Source organism: Lotus japonicus, chromosome 4 (assembly GCF_012489685.1).
Source record: "Lotus japonicus ecotype B-129 chromosome 4, LjGifu_v1.2".
Taxonomy (NCBI): Eukaryota; Viridiplantae; Streptophyta; class Magnoliopsida; order Fabales; family Fabaceae; genus Lotus; species Lotus japonicus.
The window spans coordinates 67,138,929-67,162,787 of NC_080044.1; the positions used below are offsets into that span (position 1 = coordinate 67,138,929).

Consider the following 23,859-nt stretch of genomic DNA (forward strand, 5'->3'; position numbering starts at 1 on the left):
GCAATTGGCAAAACATTGTTGTTCCCGTCCTGTGTTGTTGCGATGAGTAAAGTTCCACTATACTTGCCGTAAAGCCATGTCCCATCAATCTGTATCACAGGCTTGCAGTACTCGAAAGCATCACAACATTGTTTGAAGGTCCAAAACACACGTTTAAATGTCTTCGACCCAACAACTACATTACCATTACAGTCGATAATGTCACTCGTGGATACGGCGTAATAGGACCCAGGGTAAAACCGAAGCATATAATTCAGCCATCTAGGGAGCAAGTCATATGACTCTTCCCAATCACCAAAGATCTGTGCAACCGCTCTCTGCTTCGCTTTCCAGGCTTTTAAGTACGATACTTTATACCTTAGCACACCAGTGATCCTCTCTTGGATAAGAGAAACAGGTACAATAGGATGGGTACGTACCATCTCTGTGACATTAGAACAAAATCATAAGTTACTAGGTATTTTTAAGGGTATCAAAATAATAATCATGAGAAAACATTGTACCAAGAATGAATGAACAGATAAAGTCGGATGTCATCTTCTTATGGTCCTGCGACGCTATCGTATTTATGCACGTATGCAGACCGCCCCACCTAGCTACCGTCCACATTCCAATTTTTTTAGAACACATGGCCCTCAACTTCCAAGAGCATCCATTCGGACATTTTGCCACAAAGTATGTGGGTTTGGATTCAGCCACAATATAAGTTATATTTAGCTTAAAACAATAATGCTTGAGGGCCATCTGGACATCTTTCTTGGTCTCAAAACACTGATTTAAATATAATTTATCACCTAGCTGCCACGATGTATGATCATCCCCGCCAGTATAGAAATCTGTCTCTTCATCGGGATGTTCCCAGTTAATATATGAATAGTGTGGAGACTCATTCCAAAATGGGGTTGGGACGCCTGTAACAAAGAAGATTTATACAAGACACGATATATGGATGAATACAATACCTGAAGAGTTAAAGTGACTATACATACCATGCGTTTCAGGAGAAACATTCACCAGCGTCGGTAATCTAATAAGAGGTCCGGGATTGCCGTTTGAGCCACCCTCGTCCGAGTCGGACGAGTCACCTCTGTCACCCAATCTTTCATCTTCATCATGATCATCTGAAGATAAAATCTCCTCACCATCCACATTTTCAGTGTTATGGTAGTCATAATCGTCATCCAAATTCACTGTGTCATCACCCAAATGAACAACCTCCTCAACGCCACAGCTACCACCGGCTTCATGAGCGAATGCCTGCTGCGCACTTACCGGATTGGTTGAGGCCGGTATTGATGAACTTCCAGCTTCAGCAATATCAACGTATAACTCGAGCGTTGTCATGGAAGACTGCTGACGAAATCCATCCATCATGACATTCACGTCTTGTGTATCAACTAGCTCAAGAGGTGAAAAAAAGATGGGATTTGAGTTAGTCATAAATCTGCAAATGACTCTAGAAATTATTTGGTTTCTTTGGAGCTTCAACTTCTCATGGATTTTCCTCTTCAAGCGGTCGAATGTGATGTTGCATTTGAGATGCATGGGCCTAGCTTGACCTTCAAAAATGACACCTTGGTTGCCATTGAAAACTCTACCTCCAGAATACACAAAAGCAATGACCTTATCCATCTTTGATGATTTTTGAGCTATTAGAACGTATGAAGTTTTGGAGAAAATTCGCAAATGAGGTTGAGAAGAAATCTGGTTCGGAGAGCTTGGTTTTATAACTGGGGTTCGTAAATTATATTTTTAATGCATTCGCAATAAAGCATTAGAATGCCTGTCAACACAGCATTCACATACCTGCTTGCGAATGGCTTGTCTCCTGTCTACTTGTCACCCATCAGCTGACAACACGCCATTCCATGTCAGCCATTCGCAATAAAGCACTCGAATCCTTTGTCTCCATGCAGATTCCCACATGCACGTCAGAAAGGTACAGATTCGGCTTTGTCTTATTAGCATTCACAAGGAATCTTACGAATGCTTCCTATTCCTATCAGCTCACTGAAAAAGCAACTGAAAAAGTAGTTTGTCTTACTAGCATTCGCAAGGAATCTTCCGAAGGCCTAAAAGTCAAGTCAGAAACTACCCCAGACAGCTAAATTAATTTTTTTTCACCCCCCTTTTCCAATTAATATTATTTTTTACGCCATTCAGAAAAAAAAGCCGTCAGCAAGCTGAAATGAAAATATCATTTCTAATAAGTAAGGTATACTTCATAGCTCTAACCTAGGTTAGGAGGTCGTTAGAATGTTGGTGACTTATGTTCCAACACTGAACTAGGGACAGTGCACCCATTGGACTCGAGGGACCAGGGTATAATCTGATCAATTTTTTCCGGTCCAATGTTCAAGCATCCCCTTGATACCCAAAAGGACTGCAACCACACCACGGTAATTGCACATCTCTTCGTCTTCAAGTACTAAAGAGTAATTTAAACTGAACCCTGCCCAAGCAAGTTGGAGCCCATATGAGGAGAAATTTCATTTTTTTATTATATCTAGTTAAAATGTTTTTTTATAGAAGAAATGTTTTTTTTTATTAAAAAAATCAATCATTATTTATTTTTGTTTTTTTATTTGAGGTATTTATGCAAACATGTTATTTTTCCCTCTGCCATGAGTTACTTCCCAGTTCCCACAATATCAAAATTGGGTCATGGTTCGGTTTAACGATTGAATGGTGATAATTATATATATATATACACACACATATATATATATATATATATTATGTAATGTATTACATAATTGATTAGCATACAATATTAAAAGTTAAGTTAAATTTTAAATGACATAAAAGATAAAACTATCGTTGGTGAGCCAAACACCTGAACAATTCCCCTCAACTATTTTCAAGTGTGAAATGCATTGGAAGGGAGTGCAAACTTAATCTCAACAAATGCAGCCAAAAATACATTTTAACAGGCATCCAAACAAGCTAGGTGTGTTGGCCATGGTTTATTAGCCTTAGCTTGCCTTTTCATACATTATTGACTTGGAATGATGGGGAATAATCCACTTGGTGAGAAATAGGTACAAACAAATGCTTCCATTAATTTTAATGACACAAAAATCAGTGAATACAATATGGATGTTAATTCTCACATAAAATAGAATTAAAGGCTAACAAATGAGGGATCCAATTCCCTGTGATGTGATAACACTGCAGTGCAGAATATCACACGAGCAGTACTCTATAACACACCTAACCAATAGTGTTTACTCAATATGTGTTGTAAACAATTGTGACAAGCAATAAGCCAATGACTAAAGTCTTTTATATAATAAATCAGATGAAGCGGATAGAGTTGGCTATAATAATGTTATGGAACACAATTATTGTAAATTGCATCATAAAATAAAGCAAAGCATACAAGAAACTGATTTGTGACCCAAAGAAAACTCTGATGATAATATTTAAGGAATTATCGTCAAAGGTCAGTTGAGAAATATAAAACTAATCGACCATAGTTTTCAATTCTATATCAATTTAGACATATAATCCAAAAATAAATAAAAAGTTTTGTCCTAGATATCAAAATTAGATTGTGAGAAAATATGAAACTCTAAATGAATTGCAGTCACGATCCTTTTCCACATAATACATAAACCTTGGACAATTAGGACGGGAAGTCTGGTCTCTGTCCTTGAAGGCGTGAGCGAAGAGGATACAATCATTGAGATGGGTTTGGTATTGATCATAAGTTCATACAGAAACCCATCATTACCAGAAAAGCTAAACATATCAAAAGCAATAATGAATTTTTGAAAAGAACTCAATTATTTCCTCCTTTTACCTCGATCTTTAGTTTGTCCACTACATCAGCCATCAAATAACAAAATTTGGCTTCAGCAGTTAAACAGCTAACCATTCCTGCAATATGTCTCAGCTCCTCGTGAAACTGTGGATGTAACACCAATGCAGAAAAATTCTCATCTAGCACCAGACCGAGACATTTTATGACATCTTCAAGTTTGGGAACCCATTCGCAAGCCTTCAAACCCAAAACTGATGAGGCTTTGGGACATGGAACAGCTTGAGGAAACCTCTCATATTTCTTCAACCACTTTCCTAAGTAGCGAATCAAATTTATCAACTCTTTTCCATTCAACTTGCTGAATAAAAGGTATATCACGTCCTTGACATTGGATGATGAAATCAGATAATGCAAACAAAGCTCAGCTGCAGAGAATCCATCATATGATATCATAAGCAAAATGGAAGCTTCCTTTGCCAGAAGCAGATTCTTCCGCTTGAGGTTGCTATCACCTGCTTTCTCAATGGCTAACAGCGCTTGGTTCTCCCAGTCCTTCTTCACAGTTACCATAGTGTTATAGGCATCTTTGGAAGGAGAAAGAAAATACCTTAAAATGTTGAGTATCTCTGATGAACCCAGATCAAAAGCATGCTTAATACATAAACAGAGCAAGTCAGACCTCTTTAATTCTACTAAAGAGGCAACCAGTTTTGAATAACAAGAATGCTCAATAAGACCATTCACAATCAAAGCCTCAACTACTTCCCAAATCTCCAAAGAAACACACCCATCCAAAACCAGGCCAGCTACATCTTTACCAATAAAAGATCCAAGTTTGTCAATCAAAATCCTTATATAACCACTACTAGATGAATCATTCTCAACCGAAACCCCTACTTTGTCCCTGATGTTTTCTAGATAGGAATTCAAACTACCAGTAAACTCACCCTTTTTCAAATCTTTAGGGTTCTTGAGCTGTGTAAAGAACTTTTTGCTAATCTCAATGATTTCAGCATCAGTTTGTGAAACTTGCCATCCAGTAAGGGGTTTTATGAGGGATGAGGAAGATTTGTCTTTAAGTTCAGACTTCAAATTAGGTATAATACTATCTGGGTTCAGAACAATTGGGTAGTCTGAAGGTAAATCAAGAGATTTTGAATTGACTGAAGCATCCTTAATGACATCCAGTAGCGTCATGATTGAAGTTGCAGGATATCTGCACAAGAAAAATAAACCTCAAATTAATAAGACACTCAGGTGACAGAGAATATATTACCAAATAATTCATTTTATTCATATAAAGAACTTGAGTTTATAATAAACTAGAGCTGTCAATATGGGCCGGCTCACCCCATCCGGTACTAGCGCCCGCAGATCAGGGCAAAAACTACAAACAGGGCAGAAAAGCTCACAAAGCCATGTTCACAAAGCCATGTAGGTTAGGGCCAGCCCAAGGGCACTAGAGAAAGCTAAATTACCATTAAATAGGTTGGATGAACTCGCTTCAAGAGCAGGTTAGCTTACATAGAAAAGCAACTCCATTTGAACCCTTTTTATAAAAAATAGTTTTTTGTTGCATGGTGAATATAACATTTTTTAAAATATTAATTTTTAGAGTAACAATTAAATGAAAACATTTTCTGATTAGACATAGCTAAGAATGGGCAATTAAATGGGACCTAAGGGGGAAGACAGTCTCAATGCAGCCAATTACTTCAAATGCAGCAGAAAGATTCAGGAAACACTCAATATAGCAAACAATGAGTAACTAGAATGGTATGGCACTTGATATCCTATCAGATGATTTCAACATTATTGTTGCAAAACTGTTGTCTTCTGTCTTTATATGGTATAGGAATTCAGCCAAAATAGAACAAAGAGGGTAGAGAATCACCCAAGAACTAAATATGAACATGGATCAAAGTCCAACCAAAATTCATCATAGCAGCTATAGTTTCATCACATCACATGTATCATACAAATTTCATAACTAAAACTTATAAAAGTCAAACATGTGAACTTTTACTGCATAAACCAGTATGATAAACCAGCAACACTTTTCATAAAAAAAATCTGAATAGAAGCAAAATACATGGTTTTGATTTTCTTAATCTCACTGTCAGTGTTGATAATACTACTACACACAGGTAGGGAAACAAGAACTAGAATGATTGAACAGTGAACACTAATGGGATATGGCTAATAGCAATAAGAAGCAAAAAAAGGGGAATGAAAAGCAGTAACCATGGTGTGTGAGGCTTATCCGTGGGTTAGCTCAGAATCAAAGATACTCACCGGCGCGAAGGGCGAACGACGGCGGCTGATGTGGGGATGTGTGGCGGCGCGAAGGGAGAACGACGGCAGACGGCGGACAGCGAGTAGGGTGAATGACAAATGGAGAGTAGTAGGGTTTTGTCTTTGTTTCTCAAATTTGAGTGAACCGGGTAGGGTTTACTAGTACAAACGGAAAAAACTAAAAAAAATCTGCAACACACACTTTTCAACCCTTGTGATTGATTTAATTACATATATAACCCTGCATTATATTTTATACTATACGTTTATAAAAGAAAAATTGAACTCAACAATTCAAAGAGGTTCCTGTTGCCCCACATTCAGATGTTCCTTTGTTACGAGATGGTGGGTGGGTCTTAGTGACGATGGAAGGACTTGATATATATGTCCCCCCTTGTGATACATCACTGTCAATATTTGTCATCAATTTTTTTTTTTTTACATTCGGGCATCTAGAGGTAGGCCAGGAAAGTTGAGAAGAGAAGAGAGAATAAGAAGAGTCTTGTGGTTTCAGGTGGGGCTGCTCTAGAGATGGACAAAGATGTAAGCGTTGGGACCGTAAGGAGGGAGTTGATGGGAGTTTCTTATGATCATAGGGATTCCTTGTCTCGAGATAAAGTGAAAACCTTTAGGGTTAGGGAAAGACCTAGGAAAGTTGTGAAAGGAGGAAGAAAGAAGAAGAATTTTGTTGTGAGCTTTAATGGGGTTGCGCTAACGAAAGACGTTGATGTTGATGCAGAATCGATAGGGAGGAAGTTGATGGTTTCGTCGTTGGAGTTGTCGAAGTCTTATAGCGTTTTAACTACGTTGACACAATGTTATTTTGATGGGAAAACGCTTAGGCATGGAGTATGTTGCACATATGATGTTTCCCTCTACCAAGTAGCAATCCAGATCAATGCACACATGTCTTTTTAAGGTAGCAGAGGTAGAGTTTTGGGGGTCATGAGGGCTTTTTTTTTCTCACTGGTTAGGGTGTTTGTGTATTAGATTTGGTGGCTTTTGTTTGCTCTTTGATGCTTTGCTACATTGATCTTTTTGGGTTGAGATATGCATAACTATGAATTAATATAGTTTTTTAAGAAGTTAACATAGTTATCCATATCAGGGAAGGATACATGGGTTCAAGTATATGAGGGCAAGTGCCCTCACTTGAATTCAGAAAATATCATTAGAAAAAAAATTGAGTAGTAAAAATATGTGGTTTTTATGGTTTTTTTTTATAAAAAATACTCTTACTTGTATCTCACATTGTTAAATGCCCTCACTTGAATAGTAAAAGTATTGTTTTTTATGACCATTTGGTAAAAATTGCTTTCATTTATATCCGCTTTGGTAAAAAATTCCATAACATATAATAGTATATGCTAATTTTTTTGTTACAAATTTATATGTATATATTGTCCTCACAACATTAAATTTTTGGATCCGTCACTGATTCATATCATCTCAGAATCGTTCACATAAGTTTCATTAAGAGTCAAAGTCTTGATTACAATTCTCACAAAACTTATAAATATAAGTTTGGTTACTATTTGTTGGGGAGAGTCACGACGAGGACCCATGGGGCAAGTCCGAGAGGAGACACCAAGGAGATCTTGGACACCAAATCTTAACCCAAAACCTTAAGGCATTAGGTTAATGGGTCACATCTCTTATAAACTCTCCCTCTCACCCTGACTTCTTCGATGTGGGACTTGACTCCAACACTTGATTCCGACAATCTCCTCCTCAAGTGTGAGTCCCTCAACCACATCACCCATGATCCTCCCGTTTGCGGAAGCTATCCTCCTTGCACCGTCGTTCGCTGCCAATGGAACCCGCCGACTAGCCACACTGCTAGGAAGACTTTCGACACAAGGGGTCGTCATGGTCCCACAAAGTATCGACTCTGATACCACTTGTTGGGGAGAGTCACGACGAGGACCCATGGGGCCGTCATTGTACTCCTCCTCATGCTTAACACCGAGAACTTTGTAACAAGTCCAAGCCCGGCTCGAACCTGTCACTAGTGACTGGTATGGTCAATAGTCGCACTACCTTGCAACTGAACTCCACCTTGCTCAACACCCTGTTGCTTCACTCCTCCACCTTGGCATCCATCCACTTCTCCTTCCCTGGCGTGGCCATCGCCTCTTGAAAGTAGACAGATCTCCACCTTGTTTCGTGTCTTTTAGATCCGTCGGTTTCTCCTCTCACAACGACTTCTGCAATCCTTGTTGACCTCCCTTCGCAGCGGAAGATATCAGCTGTCACTATGGTTACTAACCATCGACCCTTCCGCAGAAGTTACCCGGCCGTTACCATGATTACTAACCATCGACCCCTTTGCGGAAGTTGCCCAGCCGTTATCATGGCCCCACGAACCATCGGCTCTGATACCACTTGTTGGGGGAGACAGGGGAACCCATGGGCCGAGGAGTAAGACACCAAGAGATATCGACGCCACATCTTAACCCAAAACCTTAAGGCATTAGGTTTATGGGTCACATCTCTTATAAACTCTCCCTCTCACCTTGACTTCTTCGATGTGAAACTTGACTCCAACACTTGATTCCAACACTATTAATTGTGAGAATATTTCCAAAATATATGAACTTGGAAATATGCATTATCTTAATGATTATAATAGTTAATGTTCATTTTTATATCACTATGTTGAAAGTGGTCTAGTGGATGTGTAATTGGCTACATTCTTGCATGTCCATGGTTCAAATCCTGGTGGATTTGAATCCGCGAGGTGCGTCCCATGTGAGGGAACGTGTTTGCCAGTTGAACCAACGTGATAGTTGGGAATTATTCTGAACATTAATAATATATAACGGCTTTCTGGAAGTTGTTTCTCAAAGAGATATATCTCTTCAACAAGAGATGTTAGTATCTCCATATAAAGAGATATTTGGGTAGAAAAACCAGACAATTCTGATGCACGAAATTGGACTTCTTTTTTGCCAATTTCTCCTCCATTTACTATATGTTAAATCATCCTTAACTTCACTAATGCATGAGTGAAGTGTGAGAATCATACTTCTGTAAACTATTATCAAATATACGCTTGGAGTGTTAGTGCAAACCACATCAAGAATTCAAAGTATCCTGAAGAGAATTCGCCGGTTATTTCACTTGCATCCAATACACAGTAATTGGTGGGGGCGAATTGAACCTAAAGGTTAGTGCGTATGCACGCTTTGAATCTTCGTACTTCCATCATCAACATCTTCATCAATCCAAGAGTTGCAGTATCTTCCCCAACACAGATTATTTCCCAACATTAATTACTAATTTGCTAAGTCATTGTTTATCTCAGACTTTAAATTTATCTTTCCTTCCTCTCAAACCGACTTAAGCGTTGGAATGACTTTGCAAATACCTTCCTCTAGCATGTCTATATAATTTCATCGTACCAACGGAGATCGACAACATCCTTACGAATAACATTTCTTACAAGGACACCACATATTACGTAATGCTTTTCAAATGATTTGTCACATTTTGCATGTGATTGATGCCGCTTATCTATACCTAGTAGCTACAACTTCTACATCCATGGATTGTGTCACCAGCCAATTGGTGACACCTAATTTTCAAACAAACGAACATTAACTTTTTTTTAATGGGAAAAATAAAGGAACATGAATTTATTTGTATATGTTTAATAAAAAAGTTAAATTCATTTTCTTAACGAAGCATATATTTATCCAGAGTCTAATAATCAGAACACTAAGCAGATAACAAGTATAATTTTTTTTATCAAAAAGCACAACATTTTTAGAAAAAAAAGCACCACGTTGAACTTGAATATATCATTAATTGAAAAATTATTACATCTATAAACTGTGGCGGATCAGGACCTAGGATAAGGGGTTCAAATTTTTCAAAAAACATATCGGTAAAAATATAATTAAAAACAACCTTAATATGTATATACATAAGAAATTATACAAGTCATATTTGTCCTGTACGTAATTTCATAGTGTGGGTTTTTAGTGCAAATAGGTGAAAAACTTGGTCCACTAGTATAATTTAAAATTTTTAAGGGGTTCAAAAAAAATTATACAGGGGGTAAGTGCAATTTTTCTTCCAAGGAATTGATCTGATCCCCTCATTGTGAAGTGGATCTGCCACTGTCTATAAATATTTACAATTTTTTGACAGTTTAAAAAGAACATTAACTATTATTATATTAATATTTTATTTTAATAATAATATATTATGCATACTTTTTCTAACTCTAAATACTCTTTTGATAATTATCTTTAAAATTTTATCGAATTTAATTAAAAATATTACGCAATATATATATATATATATATATATATATATATATATAATTGGTGAGTAAATGGGGCTTAGAGCCCAAATAGAGGAATTAAGACTTTAGATACAGAGTGTTACATAAATCAAACATGAAAAACACAATAAAAAAAGGAGGAAGGATTTTCAAAAAACCTATACTATACATATCTACCATAGAGAGACAATTCATGCGTTTGCTACCGAATTGGACTCTCTAAACACATGCCTCCAATATACATTATGATTTCGGCCAACTATAGTTTTACAATTTCATTCACCAATGAGCTACACGGATGTGTTGGTTGGCAGTCTTTGTTTAATTTACAGTAACATCTGAATCACTCTCTAATGTATATGTGTATTATAATTACCACGAATAATATGCTTTGAAAAAAATATATATTATTTACTACTTATTAAGTGTAATCACCAAATCTTTTTATTTTCATGGAAGAATTAAAAAAAAAAAATCATAGTTCCAAAACAAAGTCCTTCAGTGCTAGAAAAAGTAAATTAGTGACGGATAATTTCTATCACAAATGTCGAAAAATCCGTCACAAAATAATTAATGACGAAGACAAAAGACATCATAAAAACTGTCGTCACTAAGGATTTATTACGAAATTTACAATCTTTTTCAAAATGGAGTCAACTCCTTGTATCAAAAGTCTTCTTGATAATTTAATTTTAAAAAGGTGTGTGATGCCGCTTAAGATGAACTCACACTTTAGAGGAATATTGCTGGATATCAAAACAAGTAAAACAAGTGTGAATAAAAAAAACTAATTGCCTTGTTGGAGATCATCAAAATATTACACTCTCATTTATCACCCCACCTCAGTTATTGCACACTTTTTTCGATACATCGAAAAACTAAACAAAAGGAAAATTAAGACACTTCAAAAGAATCTCTTAGCAAAAGCACCTCTAATCCATAATCCGGGGAATCAATCACACGAAAGCCAAGCTCTATGGAAGCTGCTTTGGCTAATATGTCTGCAACTCTATTAGAGCATCTCCAATGCAAGATTTTTAGTTCTTATTTTGGAGTTAAAAACTAATAACTAAGAACTTTACCATTGAAGGTGCTGACATGGACTCCTTAGTTCTTAAAAATAAGAACTCAGTTCTTATATAAGGAGTTTTATTTTTTGAGTTTTTAGCTTAAAATATTAATTATTTCTCTCTCATCCAAATTACTTTATTACTTTATGAGTTTTGTTTTATTACTTTATGAAAATAAAAAATATAAATAATGTGGTTGGTGAGACTAAATGAATAGTGGTAAGAACTAAGAACTAAGAACTCGTGGTTGGAACAAAATTGTTCGAGAGTTGCTTAAACACATGTGGCAATACGGACCCACATAAATAGTGCTAAGAACTAATAAATAAGAACTAGCATTGGAGATGCTCTTACTATGTGTAGCTTTAAACAATATTAGAGGTTTTTTATTCTCATTTACTCTTATGTTTCTTTTCTGATTGGTACATGTATTTGCATATTATTTCAGAGTTCACATTTGGAATACAATACCAATACACAAACTCTCGGACCATACACACAATTGACATATGCGAGTAAAAAAAATGGCTTAATTGCACTTTTGGTCCCCCAAGTATTGTCTTCCTGCGAAAATTGTTCCCAAACTTCAAAATTAGTAAAAAATGTCCTCCAAGTATACATGTCGTTGCACTTTTGGTCTGTCGTTTGCCTTCCGTGAGAAAACTAACGTGAGAAGCTGATGCGACTCCCTCATGAGTGTGTCACGTGACTTTCTTTAGAGAGCTTGATGACTGACAAGTCACCTGCTTCTCACGTGACTCTAAAAGCCTCCAACAATCATCTCTCTCCTCCATCGTGTTCTTCACCATGGAACCCTTAAAAGAGGGGTTTTTAGAGTCACGTGAGAAGCATGTTACTTGTCTAGTCATCAAGCTCTCGCGTGAGGGAGCTACATTAGCTTCTCACATTAGTTTTCTCACGGAAGGCAAACGGCAAACCAAAAGTGCAACATGTATACTTGGAGGACGTTTTTTTTTGCTAATTTTGAAGTTTGGGGACGATTTTCATAGGAAGGCAATAGTTGGGGGATCAAAAGTGCAATTAAGCCAAAAAAAAATTGAAAATATGTTTAGCGGATGTTTTAAGACTGTTGCAAAATACACCCTCCGATCAATATTATAAGCAAAAGTTAGTATTTTAGATTCATTCAATAAATGATGTATGTGATCATTAAAATGGTCACATACATCATTTATTGAATGAACCTACAAAGCTAACTTTTGCTTATAATAGTGACTGGATGGTGTAAATGTGTAACTTTGTGGTAGCCAAACAACCGTTTAAAACCGCCAAAAAAAATTACTTTTAACTTTTTTATATACTTTGCAAAACCGCAAAAATCTATATACGTCGGATGGTAGTGGGTACTATATGTATGCACAAAAGTTATTGTTGTTTTGAATATTAGAGCTTCTTTTAATTTACTTTCACTTTTGTAATGCTACATGTAACATGTGGTTTCATTTATACCAAACATGATATTTAATTTGTCATTACTTTACACACAGATATAGCGTCTGTTTGATCGAGTAGTGGACACAAAAAGTCAATTGACTTGAACTTAAGTGTTAAATTTTGTACTGTAGCTTCTTGTTAGAATTAATTTTGGGACAAAAATTGATTTTTAAAATCTAAACCAAACATACTGTGATACTGATACTAGGATATTGGAAAGGCTCACTTAGCTTGTATATGAAAATAAACTATATAAGTTACTGAATTAAAGTCATTTATTAACCATAATATTATTTTAATCTAACAATCTTATAAGCTATGTATTAGATTCATAAATCAGTTGAAATGGAGAAGTTAACTTTTAGGTGAAAACTTCTAAACAACTTAATAGAAGTTTCTCATAAAATTAGCTAATAAATTGGGGCAATAAACTGGCTGAAAACTTGGCTAATATTTTAGGGTCTTCTCTTTACCATGGTTCTACACTTCTACTTACACTTTGCAATTTGAAATTTACAGGACCGTCCATTGTAATTTTTCAACCGCACTTCCACTCATTCAAAACACGTTTTTTTTATCCTAAACAACTACTAGTCAACTGCCAACCTGTCAAGTATATGCTAGCTGCCTCCTCTTCTATGAAGTGAAGATGAGCACACACCCTCACAAAATTTGATTTTCCATGACCTCTCATAATCTATACTAATATATATTTTTTATTTGGTACTTAAACTTAACATTTTTTGTATGGTTGACGAAGAGTATAGAAGACTAAGAACTAAAAACAAAGTTGGGCAAACTTTCAATTTGTTGGTTCTGGTCCTTCTAGAGCTACGAGAAGTGAAAACAGCATCTATGCTCCAATATTTAGGGACCAACCATTTATTTCTTATCCGATTTTCTAATTTGAGGTAACCTTAAAAAACAAAAGTTCAGAAAGGTATTAAAAAATAAAAAGTTTAGAGACCTAAATTGGTTTACAAACGTTTTATTTTCAGTAAATAAATATAGTATTTTTTTTATTCTGGTCCTTTATTATTTAATTTACATTGTATTATGGTCTTTTATAAGATTTGTTTTCTAGTTCAACCTGCCTCCTTTTTTTTAAATTTGTCACATGTTGAAAAACTTAGATGCAAGAAATACAAATTTACTACTTTGAACAAAATATTATAAAATTCGACTTTTAAACACATGTACACCATATCTTAAACTCTTTATGAACCACTAAAACCGTAGATCAACTGACATGAAATTATTATAGTTTAAGCTTGAGTCTTAGATTTGAGTCTAAATAGCTCTATTAAATACTTAGGTGAGAGAGTTTTATCGCTCATAATAGTTCTACCATACTCGAACATAATTGCCTCGTACATGTGGTTTCTCCATAGATTATTTTCTTCTCTATCTATCTGTATTTATCTACTTATCATATTATATCATAATCACATCAATTATTTTTCTGTCTTTACTTCCTTCCCCTCTCTTTTTATTTGAGGTGCACACACCTTATGTAATAATGTTCACATGTCTCAAGACATATTTGAGGGAAAAAAAGGAAAAAAGCATTCCTCTTGAATAAAGTGGATTCAGAGTTAAAGCAAGGTTGACATAGCATACAGCTCCAAGGCCAGAGATCAAAGGGAGTAACAACTTTTTGTGAAGAAGTCAAGAAGAAGTGCTAAAAACTTGACAGTGGAGAGTAATGGGTTCTGAAAAAAGAATTGGGAAGTATAGTCTTGGCAAGACAATAGGAGAAGGCACATTCTCTAAGGTCAAGCTTGGAGTCAGTGGCAAAAATGGGGAGAAGGTTGCCATCAAGGTCATTGATAAGCACATGGTCATGGAAAGCAATCTTAAGAACCAGGCAAACCTCATCACTACCCTCCTTTTTCTCTTCAGCAAATTATTATTCACTTATGTTGAACAATGAAAAGAACTTGACATATTTCAGGTCAAAAGAGAGATTAGAACAATGAAACTTCTGCATCATCCCAATATTGTCAGAATTCATGAGGTAGACTTACTTTCTAGTGTGTAGCTTGAAGATTCATAATTCCCTTCTCCATAGTCCATACGGCCATACCTGTATTTCCAATGAACTTCTTGAAACAGGTTATTGGCACAAAGACAAAGATATACATTGTGATGGAATATGTAACAGGAGGAAGGCTATTGGACAAGATGGTGAGAATCATTAACAATCTCTCCACATTGAAGTATGCTGAACTTATAATTATAATCGCTCTGGTATTTTTGTGCAGTCCTATGCCAAGAAATTGGATGAATGTGAGGCTAGAAAACTATTCCAGCAACTTATTGATGCTGTTGACTACTGCCATAACAAAGGAGTTTATCACCGAGATCTCAAGGTAAGTTAAACCAACATGTTCAGTGTGTGTCTAGATACTGGTTGAGTACACACTGTGAACGGGCTTTCATCTGAAACCATAGAAAGAGTCCCGTTCACCTTTTGTTTCGAAGTGAATGCTAACGGCATTCACACTGATACCAACGGGTGTCCAGTCGTGTTTGAAATGGAGTTCTGAAACCTGACTTGAATCTTGGCATGGCATAACAGCCAGAAAACTTGCTCCTTGACAGCAAGGGAAATCTCAAAGTGTCTGATTTTGGACTAAGTGCACTGAAAAAGGTAACTTACTAACATGGCTCTTTAAATGTTATCATATAGGTCTATTTGATTGATTGTCAAATTTTGATACATTTGGCAGCCTAGCAATGTCTTAAACACACGGTGCGGATCCCCATGCTATGTGGCACCTGAGGTAAGTAAAGGCTGTTGTAAAAATAGGGAGAAAGTAGAAAGTAAATTCAATTATAGCCTAAGACTTGTGAAATCACACTGCCTTTAAGGATTTAATAGGCTCTTCCAGAAATTAACAGGGTATCAAAACTTGAACATAGCATCTAATGGATCTGGACTCTGGTTTATCAAAAACTTTTGAAATACACACAAAATATGCAACAAAAAGTTTCTTTAACATAGCATCTAATGTATCTGGATTATCAGGTCAATTTCCAAGATCATAAAAAATAGCGTGGGGGAAAAGAGAGACAATGACTGAAATTTTGGCTTATCTGTATTACTGATTCTATGACCCCTATAATTCCTCATGTGAAGCTGCTCTTGAGCAAGGGTTACGATGGAGCAGCTGCTGATGTTTGGTCATGTGGAGTGGTTCTTTTTGAATTACTTGCTGGTTTTCTACCATTTGATGACCAGAACTTGATGAACTTATATCATAAGGTATAAACAATATACTATATGATATAATCATGATAATAAAAAAAGACACAACTAGTACCTGGTTGACATAACTCACATTTTCTGATAAAGATATGCAGAGCAAAATACCTATGTCCACAATGGTTCACTCGAAGTCAAAAGGAACTAATTGCCAAGATACTTGAACCAAGTCCTGCAAAGGTAGAAACTCAAGAACTCCTACACTGTGCTTAAAATTTAAAGTATGAAAGTGATGGATCCTTGATCCAATCGAGGAGGGCACAGAAAGAAAGGACAAAAGATTAAAAACAAACTTTTCTTGAGAATATTCTGATGATTTCATTCAATAGGAATAAAGCTTAAATAGGCACTGTGCACTACAGCTGTTCACAACGGTGGTAGAACCTTCTAGGTTCTTTGGAGATAATGATAAAAAACTTAAACAAGAAAATACATAAAATGCTAAAGATGCTTCAACAATGAACTTGGGCCTAAAGGACGTAGTCCTTCAACTTCACGGGCTGGCTGGTAATTCTTTTGGGCCTATCATTACTCTCCCCTTGGACTTTAGACTTGTCCTCAAGTCTAGTGTTGTTGCTTAACAGTGGATCCTTGACTGAGGCAGAAAGGTCCTCCTCGGTTTCCATGTTCAACGGCTCCGAATTTGGGAAAGCTTGAGTGGACGATGGATCAGCAAGAGGGGCCCGCTCATTGGGTGACGTGTTGCCCCTTTGTTCTGCTTCAATACCTTCGTCAACGTCATTCAAGGTTGGTTCCTTGTTGAAGTCCTCTTCTTCTATCTCCATTACTTCTTCAGAGAGTGGTGAGACTTCTGGGTCTGGTGCAGCAAGCAGATCCTCATGGAGGTTGTGAGCAACCTCTGGGGGTTTGAAGGAGGCCGCCGGTGTGGTTCCCAGCAAATCTGTGTCCAGAGGTGGCAAGGGCACGAAAGAGGTTTCAGGGTCTCCTTTGAAAGGCTTGAGCAGCGAGACGTGGAACACCGGGTGGAGCTTGGCCGTGACTGGAAGGCTCAACTCGTAAGCTACGGTACCAATTCGACGGTTGATTTGAAAGGGGCCGAAATACCGATTGGAAAGTTTATGGAATGCTCGCCGGGAAAGAGATTGCTGGCGATATGGTTGCAGGCGGAGCCATACCCAATCCCCTGCAACATAATTCACCTCACGGCGGTGCTTATCCCCTTGCTCCTTCATACGCTGCTGTGCGCGAGCTAAGTTTGCCTTCAGGGTCTGGACAATGGTGTTGCGATGTTGCAGGGAGCGGTCAACTGTGGGAACTGCTGAGCTTCCAGGGACATAATCTAGCAAGGAAGGAGGTTTGCGGCCATACAAGGCTTGGAAGGGAGTCATTCCTGTGGCGGAGTGGAAGCTAGTGTTGTACCAAAGTTCAGCCAAATGTAGATACTTAAACCAGGAGCAAGGTTGCTCGCTGCAAAAGCAACGAAGATAGGTCTCCAAACTTCTATTCACCACTTCAGTTTGGCCGTCGGTTTGCGGATGGTAAGCGGTGCTGAAGCGAAGCTTGGTGCCTAACACTCGGAAGAGGTCACGCCAGAAATGGCTCAGGAACAATTTATCTCGGTCAGAGATGATAGAACGGGGCAATCCATGTAAGCGGCAGATTTCTGAGGAGAATCTTGAGGCCAAGGCAGACGCTGTGAAATGAGTGGGTAGTGCAATGAAGTGGCCATATTTAGTAAGACGGTCAATGATCACCCATATGACTGTGTGGCTGTGTGAAGGAGGAAGGGAGGTGATGAAATCCATGGATAAGTCCTCCCAAACCTGTGCTGGATGAGGGATTGGCTGGAGCAGGCCTGCTTGCTTGGCTGGAATATACTTGTTCTTCTGGCAAATAATACAAGTACGGACGTAGTCCTTGACTTCCGTGTGTATCCCGGGCCAGTTGAATGATGCTTGGACTCGAGCCAGCGTAGGTCTGAACCCAGAATGCCCTGCGGTGGGTGTCGCGTGGAATTCCTTGATTATGTCGTGACGCAACCCCAAGGACTCAGGTAAAAATAACACCCCTTTGTATAGTAGCAACCCGTTTTTTTGTGCAAACCATGGTTCCTTGAGCTTTTCTTGACTCAGTTCTTGTCCCTCATTTGCTGCGTAAAATTCCTTCAGGGTTTGTATGATGGCTGGTACAGGGGTGGTCAAGGAATTGTAGATTGCTGTCTCCTGGGAATGGCACCGTGAGAGAGCGTCTGCTACCTTGTTAGAAGGACCAGGCCGGTAGAAAATTTCAAAATCAAAGCCAATTAATTTAGTGAGCCATTTTTGCTGAGCTGGCGTTTGGATGGACTGAGTGAGGAGATGGCGAAGACTCTGCTGGTCCGTATAAATTTTGAATTTGTTACCCAGCAAGTATTGCCGCCACTTCTTTACTGCTTCAGCGATAGCATACATCTCCCTGATGTAAGTAGACTCAGATTGCATGCGTAGGCTCATCTTCTTGCTGAAGAATGCCACAGGATGCCCTCTTTGTGATAGCACGGCTCCTATAGCAACTCCCGACGCGTCGGTTTCAACGTCGAAGGGGTGCTGGAAGTTTGGCAAAATCAGAACAGGGACATTGGTGATTAGGCCCTTAAGTTGGATAAAAGCCTCCTGTGCATCCTGGGTCCAGGCAAACGCTGTCTTTGGTCCTTGTTTGAGGAGGTCAGTGAGCGGTGCAGCTATAGTCGCGTAGTGCCGCATGAATCGGCGGTAAAACCCCGTCAAGCCCAGGAAACCGCGGAGTGCCGTGAGGTTGTGAGGGGTTGGCCAATCTTGAATTGCTTGGACCTTGGTCTGATCCGGCTCTACCCCTGTTGGTGATATGACATGGCCAAGATAATTGACCTTGGAGACACCGAACTCACATTTGGACAGTTTAGCAAAGAAGGAATTGGAAAGTAGAGTCTCAAGGATAATTTTCAGGTGCTGCAAGTGTAGCTCGAAAGAAGCACTATAAACTAGTATATCATCAAAGAAGACAAGAACAAACCTCCGCAAATATGGCCGGAGCAAATCGTTCATCGCAGATTGGAACGTGGAAGGTGCGTTGGTGAGTCCGAAGGGCATCACCAAAAATTCATAATGGCCATCCACCGTTCTGAAAGCGGTTTTGTGTGTGTCTTCCGCAGCTACCCGAATCTGGTGGAAACCGGAGCGTAAATCGATCTTGGTAAACATGGAAGCTCCGCCGAGTTCGTCTAACAGCTCATCGATTGTTGGAATAGGGAAACGGTCTCGTATTGTGATGGCGTTGAGGCTGCGATAGTCGACACAAAATCGCCACGTCCCGTCCTTCTTTTTGATGAGTAAGACTGGTGAAGAGAAGGGACTTGTACTTGGCACCACGATGCCGTCATGCAACATATCCGCTAGAATGGTGGCCATGGCTTCCTTTTGTGTGTGGGGGTACCGGTAAGGCTTAACATTCACTGGATTGGAGTTAGGGATGAGGGTGATGTGGTGATCATGGGGTCGGGATGGTGGCAACCCCTGAGGCAAGGAGAAAACTGGGGCATATGTTTGTAAGAGGTCCCATAGTTGGGAGTTGAATTCTGGTGGGGGTTGGGACAGGTTGTCAAGGGTGAGGAAAGTGGATGTTTCTGGTAAAGAAGATACGGGTGGTACAAGGGTGACAGTGTGGCATTCGGAGATGGCATCTAAGTCGATGAACCGGGAAAGATGGTGCAAGGTTGCGGGAGCAGGGGCTTGAGGTGGAAGGCCTGTGAGAGTGTGGGTGACACCGTGTCTATCGAAGGTGATGGAAGGTACCGAGTAATCGGTGATGGTGGAACCAAGTGTTCCCAACCACTCCATTCCCAGAACCACGTCGGCCCCGTGGACGTCCAGTAAGTGGAATGGAACGGTGAAAGGGATTCCTTCCACGAAGACCAGGGTGCTGGGGCAAAAGTCTGAGCACTGGATGAAGGCACCATTGCCCACCATGACGGGAAATTGGTTGATGGGTACGGTGGGTAGATGCAGGTAACGCGCCATACGGGGAGGCATAACGTTATGAGTGCTTCCAGTATCGACCAAAACGCGTACTGGTTTGCCAGAGATTGTTCCGTTAAATCTGATGGACTTGGGTGACGGGTTGCCGTGTAGGGCTTGCGGGGATAGGTGAAAATGTAGGACCTCAGTGCATTCGAGATCCTCCACGGGAATGTAAGTATCCGTTGTGTCTTCCGGTTCATCAGCGAGGAGGAGGAAGAATCGCCTTGGTTGGCAGCGGTGGCCTTGAGTGTACTTTTCGTCACAGTTGAAGCAAAGGCCAAGTGCGCGTCGTTCATTCATCTGTGCAGAAGTGAGGCGTTTCACGGGCAGATTTGAGGTCCTCTGATGGGTGGGCTGTGGCGTGATGGAGGAAGTGGCCAGAGGTGGGGTGCTGGATGTGGGTTTGCTCGGAGCGGCCGCTGGTGTAGTGCGCGGGAGGTTGTGAATGACCGTGGCTTGTGAGGGGCTGTGGTTAGGGGGGGTGTATTTGAAGGGTTTGAAGGTGGGTGGTTTGTGTTTGGATTCGATAAGCTTGGCAAGCCCAATAGCATGGTGGACCGAGTAAGGTCTGAAGACTTTAAGTTCCTGGAGGATTTCTGGGTTAAGGCCAGAGAGAAAACAATCCAGTATAATGTCTGGTGGTAGCCCAACCACTTGGTTGCACAGCTTCTCAAATTTGGTTTGGTATTCTTGCACAGTGGATGTTTGTTGGAGCTTGAAAAGCTCTTGCTGAGGATTTTCGTAGCAAGAAGGGCCAAAACGTTGTACTAAGGCTCTGTTGAACTCTTCCCAGGTGCTCAACTGTTTGTTGTTGTAGAGCCATTTAAACCAGCTCAACGCCTCTCCACGCATATAGAAGGATATGATACTCAGACGTTGGTCAGGGGGTGTTTTGTGGAAGCGGAAGAACTGTTCCGCGTGGAACAACCAGTCGTTAGGCTCGGAACCATCGAAAGGATTTAGCTGGAGTTTCATGGCGCTTTGAATGGGAGTGGAGTGTGGGTGAGGAGGGGCGGAGGGTGTGTTTAGGGGAGGGTTCATGTAACCAGGCTGAAGTTCCTCGAAGCCGGGCGGTGGTTGCGGTGGGACTCGCGGTGGTGCCTGAGTGGAGAGGTGGGCCATTTGGTCCAATAAGGTGGAGACGGTGGACTCCATGGACGACGAGAGCTGTTGAGCCATGGTGGCAAAACGAGCATCGATGGCGGCCATGAGGGCAGGTGCGAGTTCATCATCAGCTGCAGGTTGCATGATGAAGAATGAAAGCACCAATGATGGATCCTTGATCCAATCGAGGAGGGCACAGAAAGAAAGGACAAAAGATTAAAAACAAACTTTTCTTGAGAATATTCTGATGATTTCATTCAATAGGAATAAAGCTTAAATAGGCACTGTGCACTACAGCTGTTCACAACGGTGGTAGAACCTTCTAGGTTCTTTGGAGATAATGATAAAAAACTTAAACAAGAAAATACATAAAATGCTAAAGATGCTTCAACAATGAACTTGGGCCTAAAGGACGTAGTCCTTCAACTTCACGGGCTGGCTGGTAATTCTTTTGGGCCTATCAGAAAGATAGGTAACAATTTCTTCCTCTCCATTTCTCGTGCAGAGGATAACTATACCAGATATTATTGAAGATGAGTGGTTTAAAACCGATTATTCACCTGCTTGTGCAACTGAATTTGATCAGATCATTGACTCGGATGATGATAGTGCTGCATCTGATTCAACTGAGGTAATTTGTTCGCAAATAGCAAGTTAGAAAGCAGTTATAGAAACACTTATTTAGAGTCATGGACCAGATTGTCTAACAATCTTTGCTATAGGAGAAAACCGACAAGTCAACGATACCCAAGTCCTCAAGTTTCATTAATGCGTTTCAACTGATAGCCATGTCTCAGGACCTTGATCTATCTGGCTTTTTCGAAGAACAGGCAAGTGTATAAATCTGAAAGAGGTTCTAACTTCTAACTTATCAACAGGAGTCATTCCATTACAAATGCTAATTTTTGTTTGTGAGTTTCTTGTATTTAGGATCACAAAAAGCAGACAACAAGGATTGGTTCCAAACACACAATCATTGAAACAATAGAAAAAATAGAAGCTGCTGCAACCGATGTGAGACTGTCAGTAGAGAAAATGAACAACTTTAAGGTATATATACTGTGCTTACTATGATTCTTAAATGCATGCATAGAAATATGTACCTTATTCTATAGTCTTGAAACAAATGAATTTTTACTCTCAATATCAGATTAAAATGCACCCGAAACACCTGATGACTAGGAATTCTAGATCATACTTTGACCTATCAGCCCAGGTAAATTATCATTTTGCCACATACTCTCCCTCTTTTGCTTTTTCTCTGCTTTGTTGCTGAAGGAAGTTCAATATTCACTCATATATGTGGAAACTGTCAGGTGATAGAAGTTGCTCCCACTCATTGTGTTGTAGAAATAGCAAAATCTGCAGGAGATCTAAGAATGTACAATGAAGTAAGAAAACATCCTGTAGAAATATCAAAATATGCAAGCTCATCAAATTAGTAACTGATTTTAATTTTGATTATCAGTTTTGTGAAAGTCTATCAAATCTGCTGAAACCAAAGTCTGGTGTGCCATCAGAAAGCCAAGATTATGTCGATCAATGCGACGCTAGCATAAAAAAGCAAGATGCTGAATAGTAATAAGCCTGTGTTACATTACTAAACGGTGATGATATTGTTGATTGCCACCGTTTTCTTATTAATAATTTTCATTCATCTATTTCAGCTATGAAGAACCAAATAGTGAAGGTCTTCCTGGCTGTAAATCTGCTTAAAGTACAACAAACATGCTTTGTACAAAGCCATAGTTTCTTGCTTTAAGTAATTCTTTTTCTCCTTTTCATATATGTCTTCTTGACAGAAACAATTTTCTTCTTTTTTTCCAATCTTCTATGCTGTTGTTCTTACTAATTTGGTATTGACTATACTCTCTTCATGGTAAAGTAATGAGTAATATGAACTGCCACTTGCACAGTACATCTTGAAGGAACTAATATATGTGATAACAGAAACTTGTATTAATTCAATAGGTAAAAACGTTGTGAGAAATATACAAGCTCATTAAAGTTTCTCAAACAGAAAGGTTGTAGACAAATATTTCTTTGATCTTGTTTTTATTACAAATAATAATTTCGCCAAGCTGTGTCACCTATGACCTAACTAATGTCATTTCAAAACATCTAAGTATGAGTTGTCATCACTCATCCCCACGGAACATTGAAGGAAGAAACATGCATGTATTGCACTTTCACGAGAAATACTTGAGTTTTTCTATGAGAAAGTATGTATCAATCACGGGAATGAAATGAAATAGTTTTCACTTTCCAGTGTGATATGAAATACATGAATCAAATCTGTTCCAATTATGTTTCGCTTCTACAGAGAATTATCTACCAAATATTTTCAACTGAATCATTGTTGTCTAACAATCACATCATCTCCTTAGTTTGTACTTAGTTCCATAAAATTTCAGTTTACACATTTTGATAAATTTCAAAGGGAAAAACAACGATACTAGTAAAATAAAATTCAGCTAATGACAAGACATATAACTTCTCTCATAGTCCATCATCATGTGGGTGATTGGAAGAGAACATCCTGTCTTCCTCTGTCAATTTGCTGGAAACTTATTTACAAACATTAAACCAAACAGTTTTGTACTAGCTTCCTGTCT

The 23,859-nt window shown here is 38.9% G+C and overlaps 2 protein-coding genes across 3 annotated transcripts; one reads left to right on the forward strand and one right to left on the reverse strand.

The window, feature by feature from the left end:
* Positions 1 to 3,450: 3,450 nt before the first annotated feature.
* Positions 3,451 to 6,245, reverse strand: LOC130714725 (uncharacterized). Its single transcript, XM_057564661.1, has 2 exons — positions 6,062 to 6,245; positions 3,451 to 4,982 (listed from the first exon to the last, which is right to left on the reverse strand). Exon 2 carries the CDS (start codon positions 4,961 to 4,963, stop codon positions 3,785 to 3,787), a length of 1,179 nt encoding a protein of 392 aa, XP_057420644.1. The 5' UTR covers positions 4,964 to 4,982; positions 6,062 to 6,245; the 3' UTR covers positions 3,451 to 3,784.
* An 8,178-nt stretch (positions 6,246 to 14,423) lies between these two features.
* Positions 14,424 to 23,162, forward strand: LOC130716199 (CBL-interacting serine/threonine-protein kinase 21). Of its 2 annotated transcripts, XM_057566398.1 has the most exons (15): positions 14,425 to 14,744; positions 14,832 to 14,894; positions 14,993 to 15,064; positions 15,142 to 15,249; positions 15,459 to 15,530; positions 15,610 to 15,663; positions 16,020 to 16,145; positions 16,236 to 16,325; positions 21,750 to 21,875; positions 21,967 to 22,074; positions 22,175 to 22,294; positions 22,395 to 22,460; positions 22,561 to 22,635; positions 22,713 to 22,822; positions 22,912 to 23,162. In XM_057566398.1, exons 1-15 carry the CDS (start codon positions 14,583 to 14,585, stop codon positions 22,958 to 22,960), a joined length of 1,401 nt encoding a protein of 466 aa, XP_057422381.1. In that variant the 5' UTR covers positions 14,425 to 14,582; the 3' UTR covers positions 22,961 to 23,162. The 2 variants fall into 2 exon arrangements, with proteins under 2 accessions (XP_057422382.1, XP_057422381.1); XM_057566399.1 differs by lacking the exons at positions 16,020 to 16,145; positions 16,236 to 16,325 and having other exon boundaries at positions 14,424 to 14,744.
* Positions 23,163 to 23,859: the final 697 nt, after the last annotated feature.